This window comes from Bactrocera tryoni, chromosome 5, assembly GCF_016617805.1.
Source record: "Bactrocera tryoni isolate S06 chromosome 5, CSIRO_BtryS06_freeze2, whole genome shotgun sequence".
Lineage (NCBI taxonomy): Eukaryota > Metazoa > Arthropoda > Insecta > Diptera > Tephritidae > Bactrocera > Bactrocera tryoni.
In genome coordinates, this window is record NC_052503.1 from 35,659,150 (window position 1) to 35,686,107 (window position 26,958).

At 37.5% G+C, this 26,958-nt stretch overlaps 4 protein-coding genes across 5 annotated transcripts; 3 read left to right on the forward strand and 1 right to left on the reverse strand.

Annotated features, from left to right (window-relative positions):
• Nucleotides 1-33: 33 nt before the first annotated feature.
• LOC120777982 (ribosome biogenesis regulatory protein homolog) lies at nucleotides 34-1,378 on the reverse strand. Its single transcript, XM_040109622.1, has 4 exons — nucleotides 1,186-1,378; nucleotides 879-1,131; nucleotides 311-804; nucleotides 34-245 (listed from the first exon to the last, which is right to left on the reverse strand). Exons 1-4 carry the CDS (start codon nucleotides 1,332-1,334, stop codon nucleotides 101-103), a joined length of 1,041 nt encoding a protein of 346 aa, XP_039965556.1. The 5' UTR covers nucleotides 1,335-1,378; the 3' UTR covers nucleotides 34-100.
• Nucleotides 1,379-1,868: 490 nt separating this feature from the next.
• Nucleotides 1,869-3,489, forward strand: LOC120778905 (protein-cysteine N-palmitoyltransferase Rasp). Its single transcript, XM_040110950.1, has one exon. The coding sequence runs from the start codon at nucleotides 1,963-1,965 to the stop codon at nucleotides 3,457-3,459; it is 1,497 nt and encodes a 498-aa protein (XP_039966884.1). The 5' UTR covers nucleotides 1,869-1,962; the 3' UTR covers nucleotides 3,460-3,489.
• A 595-nt stretch (nucleotides 3,490-4,084) lies between these two features.
• Nucleotides 4,085-6,056, forward strand: LOC120778774 (E3 ubiquitin-protein ligase parkin). Of its 2 annotated transcripts, none has more exons than XM_040110753.1 (6): nucleotides 4,085-4,391; nucleotides 4,449-4,683; nucleotides 4,736-5,081; nucleotides 5,143-5,479; nucleotides 5,548-5,655; nucleotides 5,714-6,056. In XM_040110753.1, the coding sequence occupies exons 1-6, from the start codon at nucleotides 4,134-4,136 to the stop codon at nucleotides 5,918-5,920; spliced, it is 1,491 nt and encodes a 496-aa protein (XP_039966687.1). In that variant the 5' UTR covers nucleotides 4,085-4,133; the 3' UTR covers nucleotides 5,921-6,056. The 2 variants fall into 2 exon arrangements, with proteins under 2 accessions (XP_039966687.1, XP_039966689.1); XM_040110755.1 differs by having other exon boundaries at nucleotides 4,275-4,391; nucleotides 4,439-4,683.
• A 10,293-nt stretch (nucleotides 6,057-16,349) lies between these two features.
• On the forward strand, nucleotides 16,350-26,958 carry LOC120777803 (myb-like protein Q). The gene is given in 4 exon segments (XM_040109336.1): nucleotides 16,350-17,877; nucleotides 23,746-23,903; nucleotides 25,415-25,951; nucleotides 26,122-26,958. Coding segments are annotated over 4 exon segments (2,856 nt in total). The 3' UTR covers nucleotides 26,755-26,958.

Genomic DNA, 26,958 nt, shown 5'->3' on the forward strand with positions numbered 1-26,958 from the left:
AACTGTATATTTTCATTCAAACTGTCAAAATGTTTGAAATTTATTATTTGTTTTATTAAACTATGTATATCTACTTAAATATATGTATGTACAAAAATATTTATCGCCTCTTCCTGCCCACAGCTGTTTTCTTCCCAGGTGCACGCTGGCCACGTCCACCTTTTGGCTTCTTACCGCCCTTACCGCTCTTGCCACCTTTTCCTTTCTTTCCCTTTTTACCTTTCTCAGCAGGGTTGGTCTCTCTCCTGTAACACAATTTAAAAATTTTAATTAAAAAAACTAATATATTAAATACTAACAAATCACTTACTGAAGCTTGTCCTCGTTCTTTTGAATGGATATCGCTTTCTCAATATCGAATTTTGGTTTCTTGTTTAATACACTCTTTATTAAATCAAGGTTAACCTCTTTCTCGGGCTGGGCGCTGATATGTGACGATTTGCGCTTCGCGCCTGGTATCAATTCTTTTACACCAATACCACGAGCTTGTTTTTCCTTGGGTAATTTATCTTGGAATTTCCCCACAGATGCTGTTGAGGATTTAGCAACAGTTACTGCAGTGAGCAACTGTCCAGATGAAGCGACTTCTGGTCCGAAGTACCCACCTCGTGGTACTTCGACTTTTTTCGCTCGTACAATATTTTTCATGCGCTGTATTTCATTCTTAGCAACCTTTTCATTACGCAAATCAATTTTCTTCTGGAACATATCTTCATTTGGATCGACATTTTTAGGCACTTCCAATACCCATTCCTTTTCTTTTTCAGCATCCGCTCGTTTGAAACCATATGTGGGTACCCATTTCTGTGCGTTATCAATAAAATATTTAATTATTATTTATATACTAACCCAATTAACCTTATTATCTGGGAACTTACATCGAGTGTTGTATCGTACACTTTTTTATCCTTCTTCTTCTTCTTAATGCCCTTTTCTTTCGCGAATTTCTCCCATTTAGTAAGAGGTTTCGGGCCGGGTACTTTCCGTAGTCGCGGCAAAACAGTAGTTGGTTCCGGTAACTTCGCCACAATACATTCGTCTATACGCTCTGTAGGTAGCTCCCAAATCGAATTAATCAGCAACTGAGTGTTATCACGGGTAAGATCAAGCAAATATTGTTCCCGGTTATTTCTAAAAAATAATTAAATATAGTATCTGCTTTTCTATTTATGAGATAATTCATACTTAAGTTGACTGTCTTCCAAATCGTTTGGATCAGTGCAGAGCAAAGAACCGACATCCAATCGTACCTCCAAATGTTTATCTACGGTGATTGGTTTGTACTTTTCCAAATCACGTTGTTGTTTTTCTAACACTTCCTTTACAATATCCATATTTGATATATTTTATAGATCATTTATTAAAAATAGTACAATTTTTTTAAATTTGCAAACACAAATCGTTTCTTAAAAAACTCAAATTTTGATTGCACGTGTATCACCACGGTTGCATTGCACATATAAACAATAAAAAGTGTTGAAAAGCGCTGGTTGATGTTTTCTTCTTTATTACCATAGAGTAAAAAAAACTCACCTCAATGTTGATTGGCAATATTGGCACAATTTTTAAAAATTCTAATATAATTATTGTGTTGTGATAACATCTTCTGTATTAAGTTAAGTTTTTTAGATAAACTACTTTAATTATTATATATAAATTTAAATACTATTTTAAGACAAACATGATTACTGAAGATAGAAAAGGTGAAGTTATTTCTCGATCGACACCGCATAATGCGCTGGTTTGCTGTACTTCGCTTCTAATATGCCGAGTGGACACGCTCATTATATGTGATGGAAGAGTTGATTGTCAAAAACACCTGATGATTGTAGAAGTACCGGTATTTACAATTGTAAAATAGATGCTGGTGAGCTTGCTTATTATATCGGAAAGAATGTAAACAAATAATCCAAGTGCACAAGTACAAACAGTATTATACATTTTAAGAATAAAACAAGAATAATGGCGTACGAGTCAAAGGAGAAAGTGGCGAAAATGCAGAGATATCACTTCTACAAACGCGAATTGTGCCTTTATTTTGGAGTATATTTTGCCTACCTCATATACGGACTATGGATTCTGATTGACTTACGTGAAATATTACAAAAACGTTCAGGATATACGCGTGACCCCTTTAACTACGAGTTGGACATATTCAATAATTATGTCCGATCGAACTGGTATTGGTACCTCATACATGCCGTAATTGCAACCGGCTCGAGGTTTCTTTTTAATCCGAATAATATCGGGCTTGCATTCGCATGTGTATCAAATCTATCTCTGTTGAGCACGCTTCCATTCATAATGAACGTATTTCTTGGCACAATGCTTTTAATTTTTTATTTAGTGTCATATATTGGCAATAGAAAATTGATATGGTTCGCAACAGCCTTATGGGTAGCAGTACTTAATATTTTAGCATTAAATATCGGCAAGTTTTCAGACGACCAAGATATTTTTTATGTATTTAGTGTAATATTATTTTGGACTTTGTTACGTTGTTGTAGTTTTGCGCACTTTTGGGCCGACTCAAAATTTAAAAAGGAAGACCTTTTAGAATTGTCCACGGTGTCGCACTATCTAGGATATACATTATATTTCCCTACGCTTGTAAATGGTCCATTTTTGGACTATAAACGATACATTGTGATATTAAAAAAAAAGGACGCACATGCATTATTTAATGAAGTAAAATATTTTACTATTGAAATAGTGCGCATTTTATTCTGGTGGCTTGTTTTAGAGCTTGGAATGCGTTACTTGTTTGTACATTATATGGCTGTAGAAACAGACAAAGCAAAACTTGTGAGGTCACCTTTCGGACGTCATGCAATTGGATATTTCTTAGGTTTGTTCTTTTTCATGACGTATCTTGTAAAATATGGCTTGGGAATCGCTTTTTCCCGTTACGATGGGATGTATCCTCCAAGTAAGCCACAATGTATAGGTCATGTTCATTATTATTCAAATATGTGGAAACATTTCGATCAAGGACTTTACGAATTTTTATTTGATTACATTTACCACCCATTAGTTAATGCAAATTATTCTAAATTCGTGTCGACGGTGCTCACCTTTGCATTTGTTTTCATGTGGCATGGTTGTCAGACTGATATTCTTATATGGACTGTTATGAATTTCTGGTGTCTGATATTGGAGAAGTTATTGAAGCACGCTATGCGTTCGACATTTTATAAAAGTTGCATCGAACAAAATGTGGGTCAACAAATGTCACAACGTTTTCAAGCCATTGTTTTTAGCCAAGTTTTCATAGTGGCTGCCTTTGCAAACGTTTTCTTTATAGGTAGCCCCGAAATGGGCGTATTTTTAATAATGAACGCATACGGGAATGGTTTTGCGAATTATCTTGCATTATCATTTTGTTGCTACTGTTTCTTTCAATGCTCTGAATTAATATCTATGAAACTTTGGAAAGAAAATGGAAAAAAACTAAAATAAAATAACTAATTAGTAAAAATGTAGTTTAATTAACGATATACTTAAAAATTATGATTAAAAAAATGTAAACATTTATTTTAAGCAAATAAATTTTAATTAATTAAAAATATTTGTTTTGCATTTAAAGGATCGAAATGGAATGTACGAGTCTTTCGACTTGTTGGCTTGTAAATGATTGTATGTGCTTAGTTCAATTTGAACAAGAAAATACTTGTTATAATAATAATATTTATAATAATTGGTGTAAAAAGATCTTTATATCGATTTCGAATGGCCAGTTTAAATGGAAACCCTAAACTAAACTGGTCAGATCTACACAAAATGTTCGCAGATTGTAGCGATGCTTTGAATAATAATTCTTGTGAAATTGCATGAAGACACCAAGACCTGTCATATCTAATGGCAGGTATAAGCTATAGTGTTCTAATCTGACCAATTTCTTTGAAGAATATAGAGATTCCTTAAATAATAATAATAATCTGTGCCAAATAACGGTAATCACTAATGATAATAATAATAATACCTATTGAGACACTCTGTATACAAAGTCAGCTGAGTTTTCAGCTGTGAACAAATTTGACAATCATATGATGTACATTTTTTTTTGCAAAAATCTATGCTGAAGTGCGATTCTCAAATTAGACAACTATCCAAATTAACTCGATGAAGTTGAAATGAGTTTTCTAATTCAACTCATACAAAGTTTTATACAAAAAATGCTTGCGCTTTTATCGTTTGGCCAGAAAACCATTACAAACAGTTTAAGTATTTATATTAAAACCAACACTGGTAGAACGTTATCTGTGAATTTAGAACCACAATGGGACATAAAAAATGTTAAGGAAATCGTTGCACCGCAATTAGGTTTGCAACCCGAAGAAGTGAAAATCATCTTCGCTGGTAAAGAATTGAGTGATGCAACAACCATACAGGTAAATACACTAGCACTTTATAATCTCATTTTAAAATATTGGCCTAGTTATTTTCAGGAATGTGATTTGGGCCAACAAAGTATATTACACGCGATACGGAGTCGTCCTCAACCGCAACGACAACGGCTACAATCCACTGTAATGGAGGAAGAACCGCAAGATATTATGAACATATCTACATCTACTGGCAGAGCAACACCTTCCCCGCCAGAAGAACCATCTAAACCTTTATGCGAAACATTAGTAGATTTACAACTGCTGAGCGAAGAACGCATAAATATTACTGAAGAAGGTAAATAAATAAATAGAGTCGATATGTAAACCTATATAATCATAAATTGCAGATCGGCAACGTACAAAAGCTCACTTTTTTGTGCATTGTGCCCAATGTAATAAGCTTTGTAAGGGAAAATTGCGTGTTCGCTGTTCGCTTTGTAAAGGAGGCGCATTTACGGTGCATCGAGATCCAGAATGTTGGGACGATGTTTTGAAACCTCGACGCATAACTGGTCATTGTGAAAGCCAAGAAATTGCGTGCTTTGATAACGAAACGGGAGATCCGCCATATACTGAATTTTATTTTAAATGTGGTGAGCATGTCTCTGGTGGAGAGAAAGATTTCGCTGCTCCTTTAAACTTAATTAAAATTAATATTAAGGACGTACCTTGTTTAGCATGTACAGAAATTAGGTATGTATTAATATATATTTATGCGTTGTTATATAAGTTGTGAATAAGGTCGTATATTTAGTGAAACTGTTCTTGTCTTCCCCTGTGAATCGAAACATGTTACCTGCCTAGAGTGTTTTGAGCAATATTGTCGTTCACGACTGTCCGAGCGGCAATTTATGCCACATCCCGATATTGGGTATACCTTACCATGCCCAGCGGGTTGCGAAAACTCCTTCATAGAGGAGATTCATCATTTTAAGCTTTTGTCGAGAGAAGAATATGCCAGATATCAGCGTTTTGCAACGGAAGAATACGTATTGCAGGCTGGCGGTGTATTGTGTCCGCAACCTGGCTGTGGCATGGGGTTATTAGTGGAACCAGAGTGTAAAAAAGTAACCTGCCAGAATGGGTGTGGCGTAAGTTGCATTATTGAATTATCAAACGATTTTAATCTTTTGTTAATTTATTTATATTTTTACTTAAGTACGTCTTCTGTCGCAATTGTTTGCAAGGATATCATTTAGGAGACTGTTTACCAGAGGGTACAAGCACCAACGCAAGCGGATCTTGTGAATACTCTGTCGATCCAAATGTATGTGTACATTGCTAAGAAAACAGCTTATTTGATGCACAATGATATTTTTTTATAGCGCGCAGCCGAGGCTCGTTGGGACGAAGCAAGCAAAGTGACGATAAAAGTCATGACTAAGCCATGTCCAAAATGTCGAACGCCGACTGAACGAGATGGCGGTTGTATGCATATGGTATGCACGCGGGCCGGCTGCGGTTTCGAATGGTGCTGGATTTGTCAAACAGAATGGACTAGAGACTGCATGGGTGCACATTGGTTTGGTTAATAGTGCCCAAGTGCCCACGGCTATTTACAACTATATTACACGCTATATTATTGTACTACGTTAAATCTCGTACGTAGTAATATATATGTATGTAAAAATATATTTTTGTTTTCGTAATCTTAAACAATTTTATAAAAGGACGTAGTATATTTAAAGTTTTCATTACTTCAATTGTTAAAAAAATATTAATTAATAAGCAATAAAGTTAAAGTTACTAACAAATTAAAAATTCGAATATCTTTATATTAGGTATACTGAGGCTATTAATATTTCCCTAATCCAATTTTATCGGTTTTTGCCACAAGGGCACATTATTATGAGCAAAAATTCTCTTTGAGCTTCAATATATCTCGGAGTTTTACCGTTATTTTTGGTAAAAAATATCATATATCAAAAATGTCGGTCATATGTATGTATGGCAGTGTTAAATTATTTGTAGAACAGTGCGTATAAGTAATGTTTACTTTTGGTAAAGTCCTATCGCAAGGAATAATTGAGGAATATAGTATAGCCTCGTTTGCTATTGAGCTATTTTATATATTATATAACCCAAAATTGAGCGGAACACGTACAGTTATATTCCTGCGAGCTGGGATTTGATTTAGTGCAGAATACAGTTTTAACATATTGTATTTCCAATAGATTAGATTTGTTCAATATTCAGGATTGCGCTAGTACATGTTGTTGTTGATATAGTGGCTGAAAACATACCAGAAGAAATTTTAAGGATTGGTGTCGATTTGATAGTCCTTGGTCGGCTAAAAATCCGGGTCCGTTCCGGTTACTTCGACCCAACTGTCATGGGAACGGCACTGTGACCTGTAGTCTACATCAGTCATTTTAGCATATAACTTCATTTAATCCAGTTACAATTGCAGGAAGTTAAATAGTTCAACTAAGTGTGACAAGTTCTCTGGGTGGTTACATCGTTCCGTTAATCTAACTCCTCCTTCTTGCGAATGCTGGTGCTTGAAGGGGTTATATTCTCTGGTGTCACTGCCGCAAGGTCACAGAACCGACAGTGATCTGTTTAGTAGATACCAAATTTGTGCAAATTACACATACTAATCCTTTCTTTTTTCCAGAGCTCTTCTTTAATTTTACGTGGACCGACTGAGAAAAAAGACTCTGGTGGTACCGGCTTCGTTGTAGCCGCTTCTTTAGCTAAATGGTCGACCAACTATTTACCTTTATAGCCAAGGAACACGTGGAAATCCTTTCTCCTTGAAACTTGTCTCCCCTAAAACCTAAAACTCAGCTTGAGCAAGTAAGGAAAGGTCTTGTTTTCTCACCTAAAGGGATTTCCATGGCTCTGATTTTTCCAAATTGCAAGAATACAAATTGTTCGGTTACACCCGAACTTAGACCTTCCATACTTATTCAATATATCGACATATAAAAAAAATAACAGTAAACTCTTTCTTTGGCATTTTTTTGTTGCTTTGATTTAAAATTTTTCAACCCCCATAAAAAGCTGTTTGCTCTCTGTTTTGGTTTACATTTTCTTTTGCTTATCTTCGTCTTTATTTTCCACTTCCGCTTATTGTTATTGTGCCCAATTGTAACATAGAATGTTACGAAAATTGGTGGTGAGCATATACAATAATGAAATCAGCACGTTTTTCCTCCTAAGTATTATCTCTTAAAAGTTATTGCTTTTCGCTCTCTTAACGCGCGAAATCTCTTTTATTCCTATAGCCTCATTTCTTTTATTTACAGATGTATGTATGTATGTATGTATGTATTGGGTGCGTAAAGTCCGGTGTTGTCATCCAGCCTCCAACCCGTTGGCTTGTTTATATTTGAGCGTTTGCAAATCGTTAGCCGTTCGTGGCCATCATCGGTGGCTTCGCTCCGAACATGCGAAACACACAATCCGGGTCAGAATGTTGGTGCAAGTTTTTTGCACGGTCGGCTACATAGCACAGTGGATCGTTTCATGCAAAATATCGTCACTAAACAACTCAAAATTAATTAAACGAAAAGGAAAAGTTACATAAATTAGGATCCACCGCTTTTTAAACCCAGATATAGAGCCAATAACCTCCTCGATTTGTTGTTATATCGCTATATATGTATGAAAATTACTTTATTTAGGCAGTCTACAGCGATTTCAATATCTATACGAATGAATCCAAACTAGTTACCCGAGTTGGAGTTGGTGTCTTTCCAGCAAAATTAGACAACAAAATCTTTCAAACGGAGATTACAGCAATTAGCATGAAGAAGGTTTACCTTCTTCTGACATAGAATGTGCTATTAATTTATATACATAGTCAAGCGGCTTTGAAATCACTAAAGTCTCATAGGGTTTCGTCAAAGATAGTGAAAGAATGCCTTGATATGTGGTACCCACTTCTTAATTCAGGATAAACCAGTAATGGGTTCTAGGATACAGCGAGTTTCCTGGCAACTGTGAAGTAGATGTACTACCAGAGCGGGCATCACCCCACACTTAGACTCCAGAAAAGAAATAATTTGATTGCATCCAATTCTTTTTCTTATTCTTTATTGACGTAGACACCGTTTACGCGGTTATAGCGCGCCAGTCGTTCTTTCTTTTCGCAGTTTGGTGCCAATTGGAGATTCCAAGTGTGACCAGGTCCTTCTCCACCTGGTCTTTCCAACGGAGTGCAAGTCTTCCTCTGCTTCTGCCGGCGTGTACTGCGTCGAGTACTTTCAAAGTTGGAGTGTTTTCATTCATTCGGACGACATGACCTAGTCAGCGTAACCGCTGTCTCTTACTTCGATGAACTATGTCAATGTCGTCGTATATCTCATATAGCTTGTCCTTCCATCGAATGCGATACTCGCCGTTGCCAATTTTAAAAGGAGCATAAATCTTCCACAGGACCTTTATCTCGGCAGCTCGTAACGTCGACGCATCAAATGTTGTCATCGTCCATGGCTCTGCACGATATGGCAGGAGGGGAATAATGAGTGACTTATAGAGTCTGGTCTTTGTTCATCGAGAGAGGACTTTACTTCTCAATTGCCTACTTAGTCCGAAGTAGCACCAGTTGGCAAAAGTTATTTTGCGTTGGATTTCGAGACTGACGTTGTTGTTGGTCCTGATGGACGTTCCAAGATAGACGAAATCATCTACGACTTCAACAGTGACGTGGGAGCCAAATCGCGAGTGCGACGACAGTTTGTTTGATAACAGGAGATATTTCATCTTGCCCTCGTCCACTACCTGACCCATTTGTTTTGCTCCTTAACCTTGAACATTTATTTTTTCGACTGTTTCTATTTGTTTTGAACACTCATAAAGTGCCAGACACATACAAACACAAAAGAATTTTGATAATTTTGTTGGCTAAAAAATGAAATTAGACCACAGTGCAAAACGAAAATTCGATTGGAGGTCCTTAGCATTTTCGCATGGCTTTATAGGGTACATTTGTTACCCATGTATGTATATGAATGTAGCTGAATTCTCGTCCACGCATGACGAATAGCTGATTCGTGCGCAACGGTGTGCCCGATTGGAGCCACGGTATGCATTCGATGCCTGCATTTAGGGTGCGCTACCCAATATCCATATACACGGCATACTGATGGCATGGTGTACTTACAGAGAATGCGGCCGCCACCAGCACAATCACTTAGCCGGGCCAACGAGCTGCGAGTCAGTCTTCGTCGCACTTTTGAAAACAACGGTCGCAAACTTTTCGCATACGAAACGCACAAATTGTGCTTTTGCTTGCTTAATCGACTATGTGGTAGGTGTTAGTCACAAACGGGCTCTATTCTGTGTGTGTGTGCGTGCATAAGTGTGGGTGGTGGAAGATACACGGCATTTTCTTGGTGCTCTAACTTTTTTACGACCCCAAAGAGGAGCTGTTCGAAAATTACTTAGGTGTCTGCTGAAGGCAGTAAAGGGTTGCAGAGATTTCGGGTCTATAGAATTACATCGATCCCTACATTAACTTGTATGTGCACGTGCGCATAGCTATACTTGTATATATATAAAATTTGATAATGTAACGGTTATGTTTTTGAAAATCTACAAACGTATTGCAATGAGTAAAAATTTTAAAAATTTCAAATGTTGTGCAAAGTGAAAATCGGACGTTGTGCCTGCATAAATATACAGCAGAAATAAAGACCGCCAGAGTACCGTTCAACATATAAACAGAGGTATGCAAAAATCTATTAGCCACCGTTAGCTTTGCTGGAAATTTGTATTTCTTCCCAAAAATCCGTACTTCACACCCTCAGACTGCATAAAGTTCATATAAATGACACCTCCTAGCACTAAATATGCCATTGGGGGTTTATGTTGTAAATGAATTAAAGCACATTAATATACATATGTACATATACATATATATACAGCATATAGAGTTTAGAGTGTATACAACCAACAGCTTGTAACACCTAAGTGGACAACACCCTTTTATCGGTGAATTTAACCGCGAAAAAATTGCGCTTTTATATGGTTGTACATATGTACACTTGTGCGTGTGTGTGCAAAGTACATATATGTTGTTGTAAGTCTGGACTACTTAAGCATATGGTGCCAGCGTTGTTGAGAAGTCCCACACTAGCTCATTTTATAGCAATGCAACGCTAAATCTTGACTGATGACTTCAACGAATAGAAAAGTTGTTGACAAAGCCTACGTTGACTTACCCAATTGAGGCAGGCAGAACGCGCCAAATTCTAAATTAGTTACATATATGGCGATACACACTATTACAGATTGGCAGGAAGTACTGAAAACCAAAAATATGCATCCATAGTAAGTTTGTCAGTTAATTTAGAATTACCTTTAATCAGCATTTAATGCGTCAGAAAACCTGACTAACATCTTACTTAGTGACTTAATTTGATTGAACACATTTTGCCCCGATTTTTCCAAAATGTGCTGATTGGTGAAAAAGGCGACCATATGGAACCGCAGAATCTAATATACGAACAAACTCGTGTTGTATATAACTCAATAAAAGCAAAGGCTCACTCGCCTAGAAAAAGTGAGCATAAGGAAATGTTGTTAGTGTATTTCTTTTTGTTGTTGCAATTTGAGAACTTTTGATACATTTATACATATGTACAAACGCAGCATATAAAAGCAGCAAACCTGTCAGAAAGTATATAAGCATATTAGGGTGGGTCGTAAAAAATTTCGCCTCTAAGAATGTCTTTCCAAGCATGAGAACCAAGGCGTGCAGGTCCTCCGGCTTACAGTTTTCTATGTTTTTGTCATATCTATTAGAAGAATTCGTATCTCGCGTCGAACTACTTGAAAAACTAGCTCGTTTTATAAATTTTTTAGATTAAATGCTCTACAAAAAAGGGTTGTACGCTTTTTTCGTAAAACTAACCGCTTTCAGCCTTGAAATCCAACGCAGGATCACTCTTGCCAATCGGTGCTACTTTAAACTGAGTAGACAATTGAAAAGTAAAGTCCTCTTTCGACGAACAAAGACTAAACCCTACAAGTCTCTCATCATTCCCGTTCTTCTATATGGTACGGAGGTATGGACAATGACACCATCTGAAGAGTCGGCCTAAGGAGTGTTTGAGTGAAAGGTTCTGCGGAAGATTAATGGCCCTTTGCGCATTGGCAAAGACGAATACCGCAGTCGATAAAACGATGAACTGTACAAAATATACGACGACATTGCATAATTTAGCGAATCAAGCGATGCAAGAGAACACTCCAGCTCTGAGACTAATCAACGCAGTACCCACCGGTGGAAGCAAAGGAAGAAAAGTATCTCCACTCCATTGGAGAGATCAGGTGGAAAAAGACTTAGCTGCTTTTGGTATCTCGAATTGGCGCCAAATAGCGAAAAGAAGAAACGACCGTTCTTAACTCGGTCTAAACTGTGTAAGCATTGTCTTAGCCAGTAGAGAAGAAGAAGAACGGTTTAAAAGATTTTAACGTTTGAAGTTTGATTATCTTAAGGCCTATTTTGCCTTATGAATTTTATAACTCAAAAAAAAAAAAAAAATCATTATAAATCGGAAAACTTATAGTTATACATATATAGAAATTACTGATTATTATCTTTCAAATCTTCGATTTTTTTTTAACCACCCTAATGCATTTTTTAGAGATCCCAAACGAAATCGTAAAGGACAAAATCTTTAGAAAATATGCAAAAATTCACTATTTATTTAAGGTACATGGGCTTCCGCGGGTAAAACAGCCTTTTTTCAACAATTTTTTTCTCATATAAAAGTTAGAATATTTTATTAGAATTTTTTATTGTTACAAACATACATACACTATTAACAAAGAAATTCTGAAATTTTTGAAAAAAAATATTTTAAACTCGGCCATTGTGACGCCATTGCCGGTGACCCCTCGGTAATAGGATGCGCCCGCGTTGTCAAGATAACTCTTTACAGAAACACCGAAAGTGAAAAATACGTGTATTATTTAAAACCTTAACTTAGAACTTGAGAATGGGGAAAAACCAGAAAATTGGATTTTTGGCAGACATTTTTAGCAAAAACTAAAATTTCGCAACTTTTTTGTTTTGAAATAGTTGTAATTGAAAAAAATCCTACATCCAAGTCTTTAATTTATTTTTTATTTTTTTATTTGTTATTTTTCTAGTAAAACCAATAAACTTGAACCATAAAAAATTAGAAAATATTCGACAATTCATAAGACTGACATTTTTCTAAACGAATCTCTTAGGGCTTCAGCAAGTAAAAACCTTTTACTTGCATGGAAAACGATAGTCTGAGACAGGCTGATACTTGTCCTGTCATTCACACTAAAGTAGTTAGTAAAGAGTAGTTCTTACTACTTGATTTTACTGCAAGGTTTAAGTATATATTATTTATGTTTCCCGATTAGCATGCTTTTAGGTTTTGTATATGATTACACACTATTTACTTCCAGGCCATCCTTGTTCACCATGTATCTAGTCCAATTTGCTTGCATGCTTTTATACATTTTGCTTTAGTCATGTTTCTCTATTTCGCTTGTTTGATTTTTTGCGTTCTTGTAAAGTGTGGTGTTTATTGATTAATTTCCGTCGCTGCTGTTCCGCTGTTCGTTTTATGATGCACCAGCGACATTGTTAGCAACTATGGCGTGCCGACAGCTGGTTGAAACGACAGCAACTAGGAGTACACACAATTGTTTATCGTCCTTTCACAAAGTAGCAGCAAAGTATGTGTATATCTACGCACATCACAAGAACATACGCGAAAATTGCAAAGGCTAACCGATTATTTGCGAGGTCTACAATATCAGGTCCAGGGTGCTCATTTGGTAGCGGTGTTGCTTGAAGAATCAATCTTCATCATCCGCCTAGTCATGTTTAGGTGTAAGTCAATGATGTATACAACCGCGTAATTTATTACAAGTTATGGAGTTTGCAATTATATTTTTGTTTGAAAGCTGTCCCAATGAATTCTCTTCATGGTTTCTCTATTTACTCTTAAAAAGAATTTCATTCACGTTTACTTATCCATACACACATACGTATGTACAGATGTATATATGTATTAATATCTCTTAGTTATCTTATTAGTTTTTATTGACTTTTTCGGCACTCTTCCTTCTTCTTGTTTACTATTATTGAACTTCATGAATCATTAAAAAATGGTAGCAGATTAATAATATTAAAGGGTGATCCATTTCGAGGTTCCCTAATTTTTTTTTAAGAAAAAACTCGGCAACTTTAAATTAAAATGTTGGCCGCAGCAACGTCTCAGATGGTCCATCCGTTAAGTCAAATTTTGGAAGACTCGTTCGAGTCAGACCCCAGTAACTGGGGTATAACACGCGTGATGTTTTGCTCCAAGGCCTCAAACACAGACCTTAGCCTTTACATATCCCCACAGGAAAAAGTCTAACGGTGAAATATATGTAACACGATCCTGGTGGTTAATCGACCGTCCCAAAACGTTAAATTAGATGCTCCCCGAAGTGTTCGCTCACTAAATCCATTGGTTGATGGGATGTGAGGGAAGTGGCGACGTCTTGTTAAAACCAAATGTCGCCGATATCACGACCTGCAATTTTAAGCAACAAACAGACGGTTATCATTCGTCGTCATTGACGATTACATTGTCATCGCCATCATTTTTGAAGAAATATGGACCGTTGATTACACAAACCACAAACCAAACCGTTGCTTTTTTTTTGATAAAATAGCAGCTCTTGAATCTCTTCAGCTTGCTCTTCGTCGTGAAAATTTTGCTTGTTTAGTTACCCACTGAGCCGGAAGTGGTCTTCTCCGCTGAACAAAATTTGGACGAAAACGTCGGGTTTTCTGCAACTTTTCAAGAGCCAGAGCGATGTCGCTTGGGAAGGTTGAGCGGTTTCAGTTCTTGAACAAGCTGCCTTTTGTACGCTTTCAATTAAGCTCTCGACGTAAAATGAGCAAAGTCGTTCCATGTCTGTCCGAGTTGCTGCGAACAGCACCGAATCGACTCTCAACGGTCTTCGTGTACACGCTCAGCTACGATTGCTATATTTTCTTCACTGCGTGTTGTATGTGGTCTATTCGATCGAATATTATACTGAATGAATGCTGGATCTAAAGATGGGTGATGGTGTTGCGAATAGTATGGTCGGTAGGTCGATTATGTTGACCATAAGTTGAGCGAAGTGCGGGAAACACATTCTTTACAGAACATGAATTTTTGTAATAAAGTTGAAATACTTGTAAACGTTGTTCAGGCGTAAGTCTTTCCATAATGATATGCCAAAGAATACTGGACAAAAATAACATGACAGCTTCAGGAGACCCACACCTTATCTGTCAAAAAAGGCTCTTGAAAAACTTGGATCACCCAAGTTATGATATGTATAGTATAAGTTATGCTTTTTGTAAACAACATGTTGCGGCGTCTACATAAATGGGGTTTGCGGGAAGTCTTCTAACTATTTTTTACTAAGGAGACACTTTTAGCTTTCTTTTCATGATAAATGGTACATTCGGAATTAAAATATTTACTAAGATCTTGCTATTTCTATGGTAAAAATGAAGCAGAAGGCAGAAAAGGTCTGTCCATATATACACTAACCAGTCCCTCAGATTTTGAGACATTGATCTGAAATTTTGCACACATCCTTTTCTTACCAATAAACTGTTCCTTTGTGGGTTTCACTGATATCGAACTTAGCATATAGCAGTCATACAAACTGAATAATCAAAATCAAGTCATTGTATGGATAACGCTTATATTTAACGAGATATCTTCTCGAAATTGGAAGTGGGTTATTGCATTGTGGGCAATTTTCGGAAAAAAATGTTTAGATCAGATCACTATCGCTGATATACAAACTGACCGCTCAAAATTAAGTCTTTGTAAGGAAAAATTTTTATTAGACAAGATAGCAAGGCATTGGTACATTCACCCAACAAATTTTTCTATCGGAGCCTATAGCATATAACAGTTTACAAACTGGTCAATCCAAATCCAGTGCCTGTATGAAAAACTTATTGTCCAATGGTAAAGTAAAATATCTGAAGAAATTATCGGTCCACCATGCTGCCATACAAACTGACCGATTAAAATAAAGATAAAAAAACTGCACAAGTGAAGGGTATTAAATCTTCGATGTAGGTGGAATTTTAGTTTTATCTTGTTTTTATTTCACTTTAAATTTGTTTTACCAGCTCTATTACATATCCTTTAATATATTATATATACGCATATTACATACATTTTTATGAACAATATTTTTTCTCTTTATTTTCCAGGAAAAAACTTTTCAAATATGCACAAAGAAAACCATTTGTAATCAAAACTTTGAAAAACTCACTTGATATCACGAAAGTCAATGGAATTAAACGGCAACGTCACTGAACTGGTATGAATGGGAGTGAATAGAGTATAAAAGAGTACAATGGTCAATTTCACTACGAAAAAAGCGACTTCTAGTTGGGAGAGTTTCTCCTTTGTTCATGAATGCAAGCAAACAAAAGACCATACAAGAAAATTGAAGCAACCAAACATTGTGCGAATAGCGCCAAATGAAAAACTCTACAGACAAAAAGAACAGTGATGGAACTGTGATACCAGCGGGAGGTGCGTAATGGCAGATAGAGGTGCGGAGGAAAGAGGCAAGCAAAGTTTTCGTATGCAACTCAAGAATGTAAACGTCACACATACACGAAGCAGAGCGAAAAAGAAGGACACAAAGCTAGGGTTGGTGTAGTAGCTTTATGTGCAAAAGGTGAAATTACCCAGATGAGATAATATAAAGACAGCACTGATTACACTTAAATATGAATAAAGAACAAACGAAAAATTGGAACAATACAGAAAAAGTCTACTAATTATAAACATTTGCTGAAAATCTGTGAAAAATGAGTGCTCAGATTGATTATTGTTTAGCTTCCACGGGGATCAGTTGGAAAATCTCATATTCAGAGTAGGGAAATATGTTTATGCTAGCACCGCAAACATTCACATCACAGGCGCTGATCAACAAATTTATTAGTATATGTAACTGAGAAACCGAGCCTCAACTATGAACTTCCCAACAACGCTCCAAAGACAAAGTTTGACTAAGGAATATCCAGAGCCACAGGCTTCCAATATGAGGTATCCGGCCAGTGTGCCGTCACCGCAGCCACAAGCATATGCCTCTGGCTATGGGAATTTTGGCGATGCCGCACAATTCAACGCCTCACGGCAAGCAATTCACCAACAACATTACTCTGCTGAGCAGTTACAGTATCACCAACAACAACAACAACATCTTCATTATAATAACACTTTCAACAGTAGGCTAATTGGTGATGGCCCCAATCATAATGTGTCCAGTGGACCAGTTTCGAGTATTTATAGTAATCGAGCACGATACTTTCCCTATCCGCATAGTCTGTCGCAGCATTCATTGCGTGGCATGTATACACCTGCTGGCCAGCAGTTGATACCATCCAGCGTTTTGCATTACCCGCCCCGCAGTGAGGCCTATCAACCAAACGCCATGACATTGCAACAGCAGCGTTCTGTATTGACACAACCATATGCGTCGGCGCCACACACCCAACCGCAACTGCAACCACATTTACGGCAACAGCAGCAACCGTCACCGCAAGCACAACTGCCGCATCACCAAACCGCATTTGGGGGCAATGAATCGCAAATGCGACACTACGCTGACGCCCTCAACACGACACAACCAACATACAGGCAAGCAACGGGCGAAACGCCGAATTTGTTGATGCATTTACATAGCAGCAGGTCTCCACCTGCAACTCCAATATCGCCACCATCTCCAGGTGCCACGCAGATCGCACGAAGCGTGTCTCGGCCTGCGTCAGCTGACTGCAATACTTATTCACAGTTAAAACACCAGTACCGGCAGTCCGTCAGTTCGCCTACTCGCGCCCAAACATTATCCAACGAGGATTTACATACTGCAAACACATTAAAATCTCAGCAGAGCGTACCACCAGCTCAGCGATTGCCTGGATTGCAAATACATTCTGCTTCCTGCACTTCTTCCGAGTTGCCAACAGTGGGTGAAGACGCACAAGATAGCCATGAGGAAAAGCAACTTCAAGCTGGTACGTCTCTTTCAATTAGCAATAGTAACGGTGCATTCACACCGCGACAAACGTCTAGTAGCGAATGCTTGACCACTTCACCGCCATTAATAAGCGCCACCGGCACGGATAGTGGTATCAGCATTAGCAGCTGTAGTACTCGCGCCCGCAGCGATAGCACACAAAGTACACCAGTTTACAACGGTGAATATCCAATGTCGGTGGGCTCATCCTCGGGAGTGTCATACCAATGCGCGGATATTAAGGATTTCGAAGATTTCGGCAGAGAAAAAGAAGAGATTACAGCTTGTGCGTCTCTCAGCGAAAATGAATTTTTAAAATGCAATCAGGAAATCGTTGAAAGTGATATTAATGTGGGGCATGGAGTGCCTGATAGGATAAATGAGAAAAACTCAGTCAAGACGAAAGAACCAGACATAGACCGAAAGTTCTTTAATGAGGAAAGGAAACAAAGTGGTGAGTGATTATATTAAGCAAGGAAAACACTTATAGCAGATTTAACATCATTTAGGGTATATCATTTAGTCATTGATACCTTACTTATTTCGAAATTTGTATTGGTTGAAAAGAAAGGCGCCGGAGCGGCGGACCGCAGGCAGTCCCATTGCGCTCTCGGGTGGTAACCAAAGTAAGCTTTATCAAGCAACGCAGTAACTTCGGTAAAATATCTAATTTTTACCAACACAGCTTCCTCTTAAGTGAGAGCATTGAGTGGCTTGTAATATATCCCACCTCATTCGAAAGAAGACTTGGCATTCGCTAAAATAATTTTCCAGCGTTACATCAAAAAATACGCCCCCCCGCCCATGACCTGCATCGCACCGCATCCACTTTTTCAATTTTTTGAAGGTGTGATTTTAAGGTTTGATGCTCTGTTATGACCCCTACAATATTATTAAGTTCCCTTTTGTCTCGAATTAGAAGCTTTTTGGTCTATCCAGCATCAAAACTAAAGTAACTTTGTGGTATGCCCTGTGTTGCGTAGTTTTCCAAGATCAGCGGGGTTCCTCTAGAGACGACTGCTTTAAACAACCCTTAAAGGAGCCAAAGTCTGGGGCAGCTTTGGGGAATTGTGTTCCTAGCTGCCCTCGATCGGGACAAAAGCTTTCGGCCCATTTTTCTGGCCTCTGTTTACGAATAGCACAAACGACACCTAACACTCAAATAGTATCTTTGTTGACAGTTTGACCGATTCGGAGTGCACCACTCCTCGATAATTGAAGAAAACTGTCAACATAACTTTGATTTTCGACCTGCTTTTATGGTTTTTTCGTCTTCAGCCCACCTTTGCCACTATATTTAGCCGATTTATCTGTCCTGGGTCGTAAGTATAGATCCAAGACTCATCGCTAGTAATAATACGATCGTGACATCCTGATAATCGGAAAGCATTGCTTCACATCCGTTAACGCGATGCTGTGTTTCGGAAAAATTTAGGGATTTTGAAACCAATCGTGCTTTCACTTTTCTAAGGCCCAAATGATGTTTCAAAATGGTTTTCACTGACTCTTCCGATGTTCCAATGGGGCGAGTAAGATCTCTGACTGTTAGTCGTCGATTCTCAAGCACCAATTCCTATATTTTATTGACGTGTTGATCATCAGTTGATGTTGGTGGCCATCCTGGACGTGGTTCGTCGTCAACAAGTTTTCGACCCTCTTTGAACAATTTGTACCAATCAAGTCCTCTTTTAGGTGGACTTCGCAGAGGCACGCGAAGCACCAGACAGCTCAAAAATGGTCGGAATCTTTCGCTCGGTGCTTTTCAATCTGTCGGATAATTCAGGGTGAGATAGAATTCCTTTTGGGACATCAATATCATATGCAAAGGAGCTGAAAAAAGCTTTCTACGTGTGGCCATTATTAACGAGGATACATGTAGAAAGTGCAAGAGAGAGTGTGAGACGCATGAATACCTGCTCAGCTTTGATCTGGCCTGAACTAAAACTCGGATTAGATATCTAGAAGCTTCATAGTTCGAGGGGCTGGATGAAGTATCAGAATAAGATGTCAAGTCGCTATTAAAGGTCCCAAGAAACGTTCAGGTTTTGCACGACATTAACTTTAGTATTTATTAACAATGAACCTACATCTGGCTTTACAAAGGACCTAGAGGTCTATGTATGTCGTGACAGACCGTCAGTGTAACCTAACCCATGCTGAACCGATTCGTATTTAAAAAGTTGTTCGAATAGCCTAAAACTAGTCGAGAAATCTCCAAATTGGAATATTGTGTAAAAAATATCTTGATGTATTAAAGAAAAATTACTTGAAAATGGCTATTTTGTAAAAAAATATCTACATATATACATAGTATAAATATTTCAATATTTTTTTTTTTAAATGCACACAATTCTTGTTATACCAATCCTCCTTGTTTTGAAAACAAAACGAGTTTCTAAGTAGAACTTGCAGTGTTACTCTCCACTTAACATCTGCACACGTAGTAGCTTTGCTGATCGTTTCCTGTGTGTTAATCGATAAACAGCTTTGAACTCTGCGACGGTCTGTTGAATGCGTCGACATTATGTCCATACATATGCATATACTTGTATGTATGTAAAAGTCGATATCGCAATGTGGCAAGTTCTATTTACTTTGAGCGATGGCAAACGTCCATATTGACAGTAAGACAGCCCATTCACCGACAGGTGCACGTGCGAGCGACTCAAATGAAGGAAGGAGAAACACACGCAAAGGCGGCGATTTGGCTTAATGTCATCACGCCATGTAAATGAACTTTTAGGAACTTCTTTACGGGAAGCTTGTCAAACGCGAAGTCTATTCAGTATATCGGAAGGGAACAAAGCGTTTGGGGGCTGTGTTGGTGGCTGCGTATGGCGACAAAATCGATGACAGAAAAGTGTAGAGACAGAAATATGAAAGGAATGGCATTTTTAAAAGCACTTTGCAACATAGTCTTACGCTGAAATAATTTTGTTGCCATACTGTGGCTCGCTCTTTTGCCTAATTGTACATACCCGTGAGTATGTATGTAAATGCTACCGATGACAGTGTTAGCATTGAATTTCTTTTGCCCACATTTTGCACACATTTTTACATACATAAGAGAATGAAACCTTAGCAAAAAGAAAAACCGTTACTTTGGCGGCAAAAGCTATTGCTTACTGTCCAAAGCCAAATGACCACTATCGTGGAGTCCAATGTATATATGTTACATGTCTGTAATATTTTTGGTTAACATTTTTCTAGTTCCATAAAAAGAAAAACTTCACTTTACTTATTGTGCCTCAATCTTTGACTTCCAATATATGTATTGTATATAAGTCTATGCGTTAAGATAAGTATAAGAAATTAGTTAAGGAAAAAATCTTGGTGAATCATTCGACCTGCTCAGTTGGTGGTTGTGATGGCAACATTGTTGGTGTTGGCGATAATGATATCCTGTCATAAAACAAGACGAGCGTAGTTGTCTACAATCTACTAATGCCTCAAATGACTAAAGGAACCCAGTCCACAGGAAGAAAGTGACATTACGTCTACACTGTGGGGAATCTTTTAAAACGCTTGTTTGCCTTCACTGAGTAAGTACAAATCGCGATAGCTATCTATATACACACACATAGGCATAAATCCCGCCCAGTTAAATAGGCATTCATTGCCACAAACACTCATTCATCTGAGCGTTTATCAGAGATGTTGCCACCAACGCCACTTCGCTCGCTGTGGCTTTGCAGCAACTGCTGTGAGAGTTAATCAATATTTGCAGAATGTTGATGCTTGAACTTACATGTGCACAAGCATACTTATACACAACATGTATGTACAGCTGTATACGTATGTATATATGTATATATACATATATTAGGGTGTCTGTTATTAACTAAGTTGGTTGTTGTTTTGCAAAGCACCCTATGAAATTTCAGTTCTTACCATAAAAATTAGGTTGCAAGGTTATTTTTTATCGCCAAAAAAAATAAATTTAAAAAAATAAAAACTTTGAAAAAGTGATATTCCATAACAACATTTTTCGCTCTACAAAAAAGTTTTGAATAATTTTTTCATAAAAATATTCCTTTAAAAGTTATACGCCGTTAAAGAGATGCATCAAATGTACTATGAATGTAGTACACCATGTCGTATGAGCAACACAAAAAACGTAGGAATATCTGGTATGAATGCACAGATCATTTGATGTATAAATTTTTCGCCATATCGTCACCTAAAATGCAAAATAACGTAACAACACTTTTCATAAGTTTACAGGTGAAGGAAAAACGAAATAATAGAAACCTCTAATTTGAGTTTTGGTTATAAAGTGGTTATATATTTTGGTTAATAAATGGTTATATTTTGGTTATATTAGATAGCGTAAGTTGGAAATTTTATGCTACATATATGTATATAATATGATGTAGTGAATCGTTAACAATAAAAAACTCAATTTCGATTTTTTTGATGATACCTTGTTCTTACGATATAACATTTAAAGGAATGTTTTTATAAAAAAAGATCAATCTAAACAAACCTTTTTAGTAGAGCAGAAAATTTTGTATTAGACCAGCGCTTTTTCAAGGTTGTAGAATAACTTGCTTAATTTAAAATATTAAAAACTAAAATAAAGAGCTTGCTTGCTTTGGATACTTATTTTTCAAGCAAAAACTGAAACTTTAGGCGGCATTTTCAAAAAACCGAAGTCTACTTGGAAAATAACGCACACCCTAATACACATACATCATACATATATATAGTATACGTGAAAAGTTATCAGTTTTGCGCACTTTTTGGCTTTTCAGCGATGTAATGGCCAAACAAAATTGGAGTCCATCTGAATTTATACCAACACTAGATGGTGCGCGTGTCCGTTCGTCTGGCTTATATTGGAAATATTTTCGTATATACAAATAGGCGCATATCTTCCTCTTTTTTTTGGCGTAGACACCGCTTATATGGTTATAAGCAAGTTTAAAACAACCCATCCGAGGCCGTTGTGTTCAAACCCGGCGCACAACACTGTAGAAGGCTGATTCGCTTGCTCACTTTAGTTTGACTTCAAACGGATATTTTTGGCTATTCAGAGGACACTTGGTCAAGACCGAAAGTCGTGAGCTGCTTGAGCCATATGTAAAAGAATCATTTCTGACCATTCCCCTGAAAATGGCGCTTAGAGAACTTTCCTAATTTGCGTGGTCTTCTACACATGGCACCTCCTAGATGTATATAGGTTTATAATAAATATCAAAATCATACCAACATAATCCAATATTTTGCTAAAAACTGTGAGTGATTCTAGTCTCGACCCTATCGTCTTATAACCACTGTACAGCGACTTCCTCACCGTCTGCTACTATAATATTTTGTCTTGGAAAATACGCTACATCTTGAAATTCCAAAAAAAAAAAAAAATTTTAATTTTTTATTGATTTACAACGTCGTTTTTTTCAGTGAGCGCACCATACTTTTAGCGTAGTGGTGTGTGCCTTTTCGCCACTCAAGGGAGGGTGTATTAATGCAGGTTTTATTTTTTGCCTGGTCCAAGTGCATTTCAGCATTGAGCGGTACCTACGTACTACACACACCTACTTTAGACATATTTTCCCACATATAAAGCTCTTTTTAAAGTATAGCATAACGTAGGCGCTCTTAAATTTGTTTTCTCTTAATGTTTCTTAAATACTCATTATCCCACACAATAGCAGGGAGGTTTACTAAAGGGAAATCCATAAGAAGATGTTAATGAAATAAACAAGACTGGCACACGTTTTGTGCAACAAGTTAGGCAGTGCTCTTCTTCAGCTCAATGGAAATTTTCTGTGACGAATGAGTAGTAAAAAGAAAAGTGAGAAGTTGTATAGAATTGGTTTTTTTATATACATTGCATTCATAATACTCATTTTCCATATCAACCCTATAGAACGAGAGGCATACGATACAACTTTGAAAAGCTTACTTCGCACACATACTTTTGGATAAATTGATTATACAAGTATATGCCGCGCATTTTGTAGCATAATTTGTTCCATATGTGCAATGTAATGTTTGATGAAAATTTTGCGCTTCCAATAAAGTGTCCCCTGTCGCATAATAACGAATGTTGAATTCGTATAAAACGACTTTAAAATGGAATATTTCATGCTTTTTGGTAATAAAGATCCAACTACATGGGACTATTTTCTTTAATTATGCGTGGAGTAAAGGTAAATTTCAATTCTAACCGTTGTCAAGTAAAGAAATGATTATTTGTTCGTAGGCATATCATCTAAAAGCAGCACATGAAAATCTCTCAAGTGAAATCCCTACCCTATCAATCCGATCAATGTAGACCGTATTAATAATAACATACTTTTTTGTGTAATCTTTACAGATGACAAAACTGAGGAAACAGACAAATCGACCAAACTTTCGGTAGCGGCTAAATCGTTACAATTTGATTCAACTGAAACTCAAAATAATGGAGAGGAACCTCCAAATGCCACTCGCACAAAAGAATCCCTTCATGAGTTAGCTTTAAATGGACAGGAGGTAAGAGTTCGGAAAATATACAATATATATAACACATACGGATATTTACAATGATGTTGAGTTTCATAAAAGCATAAATGCATAAGACCCTGTGAAAATAGATATTTAAAGCAACCCTCCCAGAAAAACGGCGAGGAATAATATCACAAAATATTCTGACCAATTAACACTCTAGTGAAAGAGTCGAATTTTGTTGACTCCACTTAACAAATTTTAATATAATGATAAATAAAAAGGAGCTGGAAAGATCTCAAGTAATACCTATGAAAATATTTTTTCTATTGATATCCTGATGTTAGGTTCCCTTTAATTTTGGAACAATTTCAGTGCTCCTAACTTCATAGATTACATCCACGGATGATACTGAATGTCTTTACATATTTAATACGTATAAGAACATGTTCTGATGCATTTAACTTTGGGAGCATATTTATCAACCAGGAGAAAAACGAAGAATGTATTTTTCTAGGCAGAGCCAAAGCCAAACATGAAAAATCATTGTCACGTTAGGGCTCTCCAGCAGAGCTGTATCGACCGGTAGTGTTTACGTACTTTACCAACCCGCGCCCATAATTGCATGAGGTCAATGAGTACTGGCAAAAAGGCGGCGTGCAATTTCGCCCAGACACATTCTACTAGGTAACGGTGTGCAAAATATATAAAAGAGAGTTAAAAACGCAAGAGACTAGAAAAAATATAAGAGAGACTTATATGTATGTACGAGTACATAGGGAAATGAGTAGGTGAGAGAATAAATTTAGATGGACACCGCTTATAAAAGCCATAATACAGGGTATAGTGCAAAGAAAAAAAATAATCAAGCGGAAGTAAATTAATTTGAAGGCCCTGCTTTTGAATTATCCATTACATTAATAGTGATACAAAAGATACAATTTTTTATACAGGGTTTGCCCGGAAAGTAATATGACTGAATCGTTTTAAAAAAATTTATTGAACCAATTGTTACAAGTCCTTAAAAACTATCAAAATAGTTTCTTTCTGCATCAATGCAGCGCTGCTAGCGCGATTTCAAAGCATTGAAGGCATCACTCAAGGGATTTTCCGGAATATCCTTGAGGGGTAAATGCTGCTTGGATCTCTTCTGTCGTCTCAAAATGCTTGCCTTTCATCGGCCTTTTTAGGCAAGGAAACAAAAAACGTCCGGGGGACCACATCTGGGCTGTAAGGCGGCTGCGGAAGCGAATTTAAATCGAAAAAAATTCTTCGTTCAAGCCTTTAATTATTATATCTCAAAGACCTGTGTAAAATTTCGTGAAGATCGGATTTAGCTAGCCTCGAGCGCAAAAGTTTCCAAGACTGTATCTCAGAAACTATTACTCAGATCAACTTGAAAATTTAGGACAATACTCTAGAGGTGTTGTAGAATTTAATAAGACATAAAAAAGAAATTCGATTTTTTGAAACCTGTAAACCCATGTAACTCCTTAAAGTCCTAATCTAATATTATGTTTATCCAAATGTACTAATATTATCTACCGCTCCACTTTCAGCGAATTTCCAGAAATATAGAAATTAAAAGTGAACCTAAAGAAGGTAAGGAGCAGCCTCCCCACCAACAGCAAACTAACAAGCACCACGCCGTAGGAGAAATTGTTGAAGGCACCGCTGCCAGTAATAATAACAAACGCGCCCCGCTACCGACCACACCACAAAGTCAACCACATTTGGAGCCTACTACCTTGCAAGAACAAGAACTACCGTCTCCGCCCGTGCCACCAGCTCCACCGCAAAATTCACCAATCGATTATTGTCGAACAACCAGCATCGCAAACATGAATCCATATGCCTATGTGCCACCACCAACGACGCAATTAAAAGCACCGACGTCAGCGGCTGCTGCAGCGGCAGCGGCTGCAGTTGCGGCGGCGGCAGCAGCAGCTGCTGCGTCAATACGCACGAACAAAAATCGCATTATGGAATGTGACCTCATACCAAACAGAAAATCGAAACGGAAATTGAACCCTATTTCGGGAAAGTGGCAAAAGGATGTGGGAGGTGATGCGAGCGACAGTACGAAAGAGAAGAGGGTAGGTAGTATGCTCAGGGCTTCTCTGTTTATACTCGTAAGAGATTGTAATGTTCGAATTTTCAAAAACATGGTATTTACTTTAAGATCATTATTTATTCTAAAATCGCAAAATAATTTAATGTATTATGTTATTTTTCTATGAATATTCAAAAATCTGTCTTTAAACAGGATATGACTCCGCTGCCTGGCTTCCAACAAGCCTTTGGCTCCACTGAAATCGGTCGTTTTTTCGAGACATTTTTATTGAGTCCGCCAGACTGCCACAGCTTCACTGACAACTACGAGCCTTTAGATGTCGAGGAACCATGGCAGCAATCTCACCAACACCAACAACAGCAGCAGCAATACCAATTACAAATTAAAGAGGATCAGGAACAGCATGAACTTAATCAGTTACAACAATACAAGCAGCAACAACAACAATATGCACAACAAGAGTATCTTAATCGAAGATATGCTGATAATAACAGCTACCAATCGCTTCATCAACGACTGTATCCCCACTACCCACATCCGCCACTCCATCCCGCACACCCGTACCACCGAGGCCAGTCGTACCCATACCCCATTAGTGCTAACAGTAACCACCGCGATATGTGGATGTACGGCCGCAACGCCCTCAATCCTTATGTGATGCCTTTCGAATATGGTGCTGCCAGATCGGCCAGCAGCTCGCCCTCGTCGCCTTATCAAATGCCTTTGAATTTGCGATCAGGTTACGGCTCCGCATACGATGGCAGAGGTTACACCTATGGGCGTATGAACAGTACTTACAGTGGCATACGTTGTAACGGCTATTGAAATAAGTTTGTACAATAGGTTTTATGTGAAGAAAATAACCGTTAAACATAATTAAAAAGAAATTTTCAAAAACATTAATAATTTATAGAGTCAAGTGATAAGTTAGTTCTTCATGCATATGTATATAGGATCATTGATATGATCAGGTGAAAAGTTAATACAAATATGTGCCTTTTCGGACAAAATTCTGGAACGTCGTCTTCA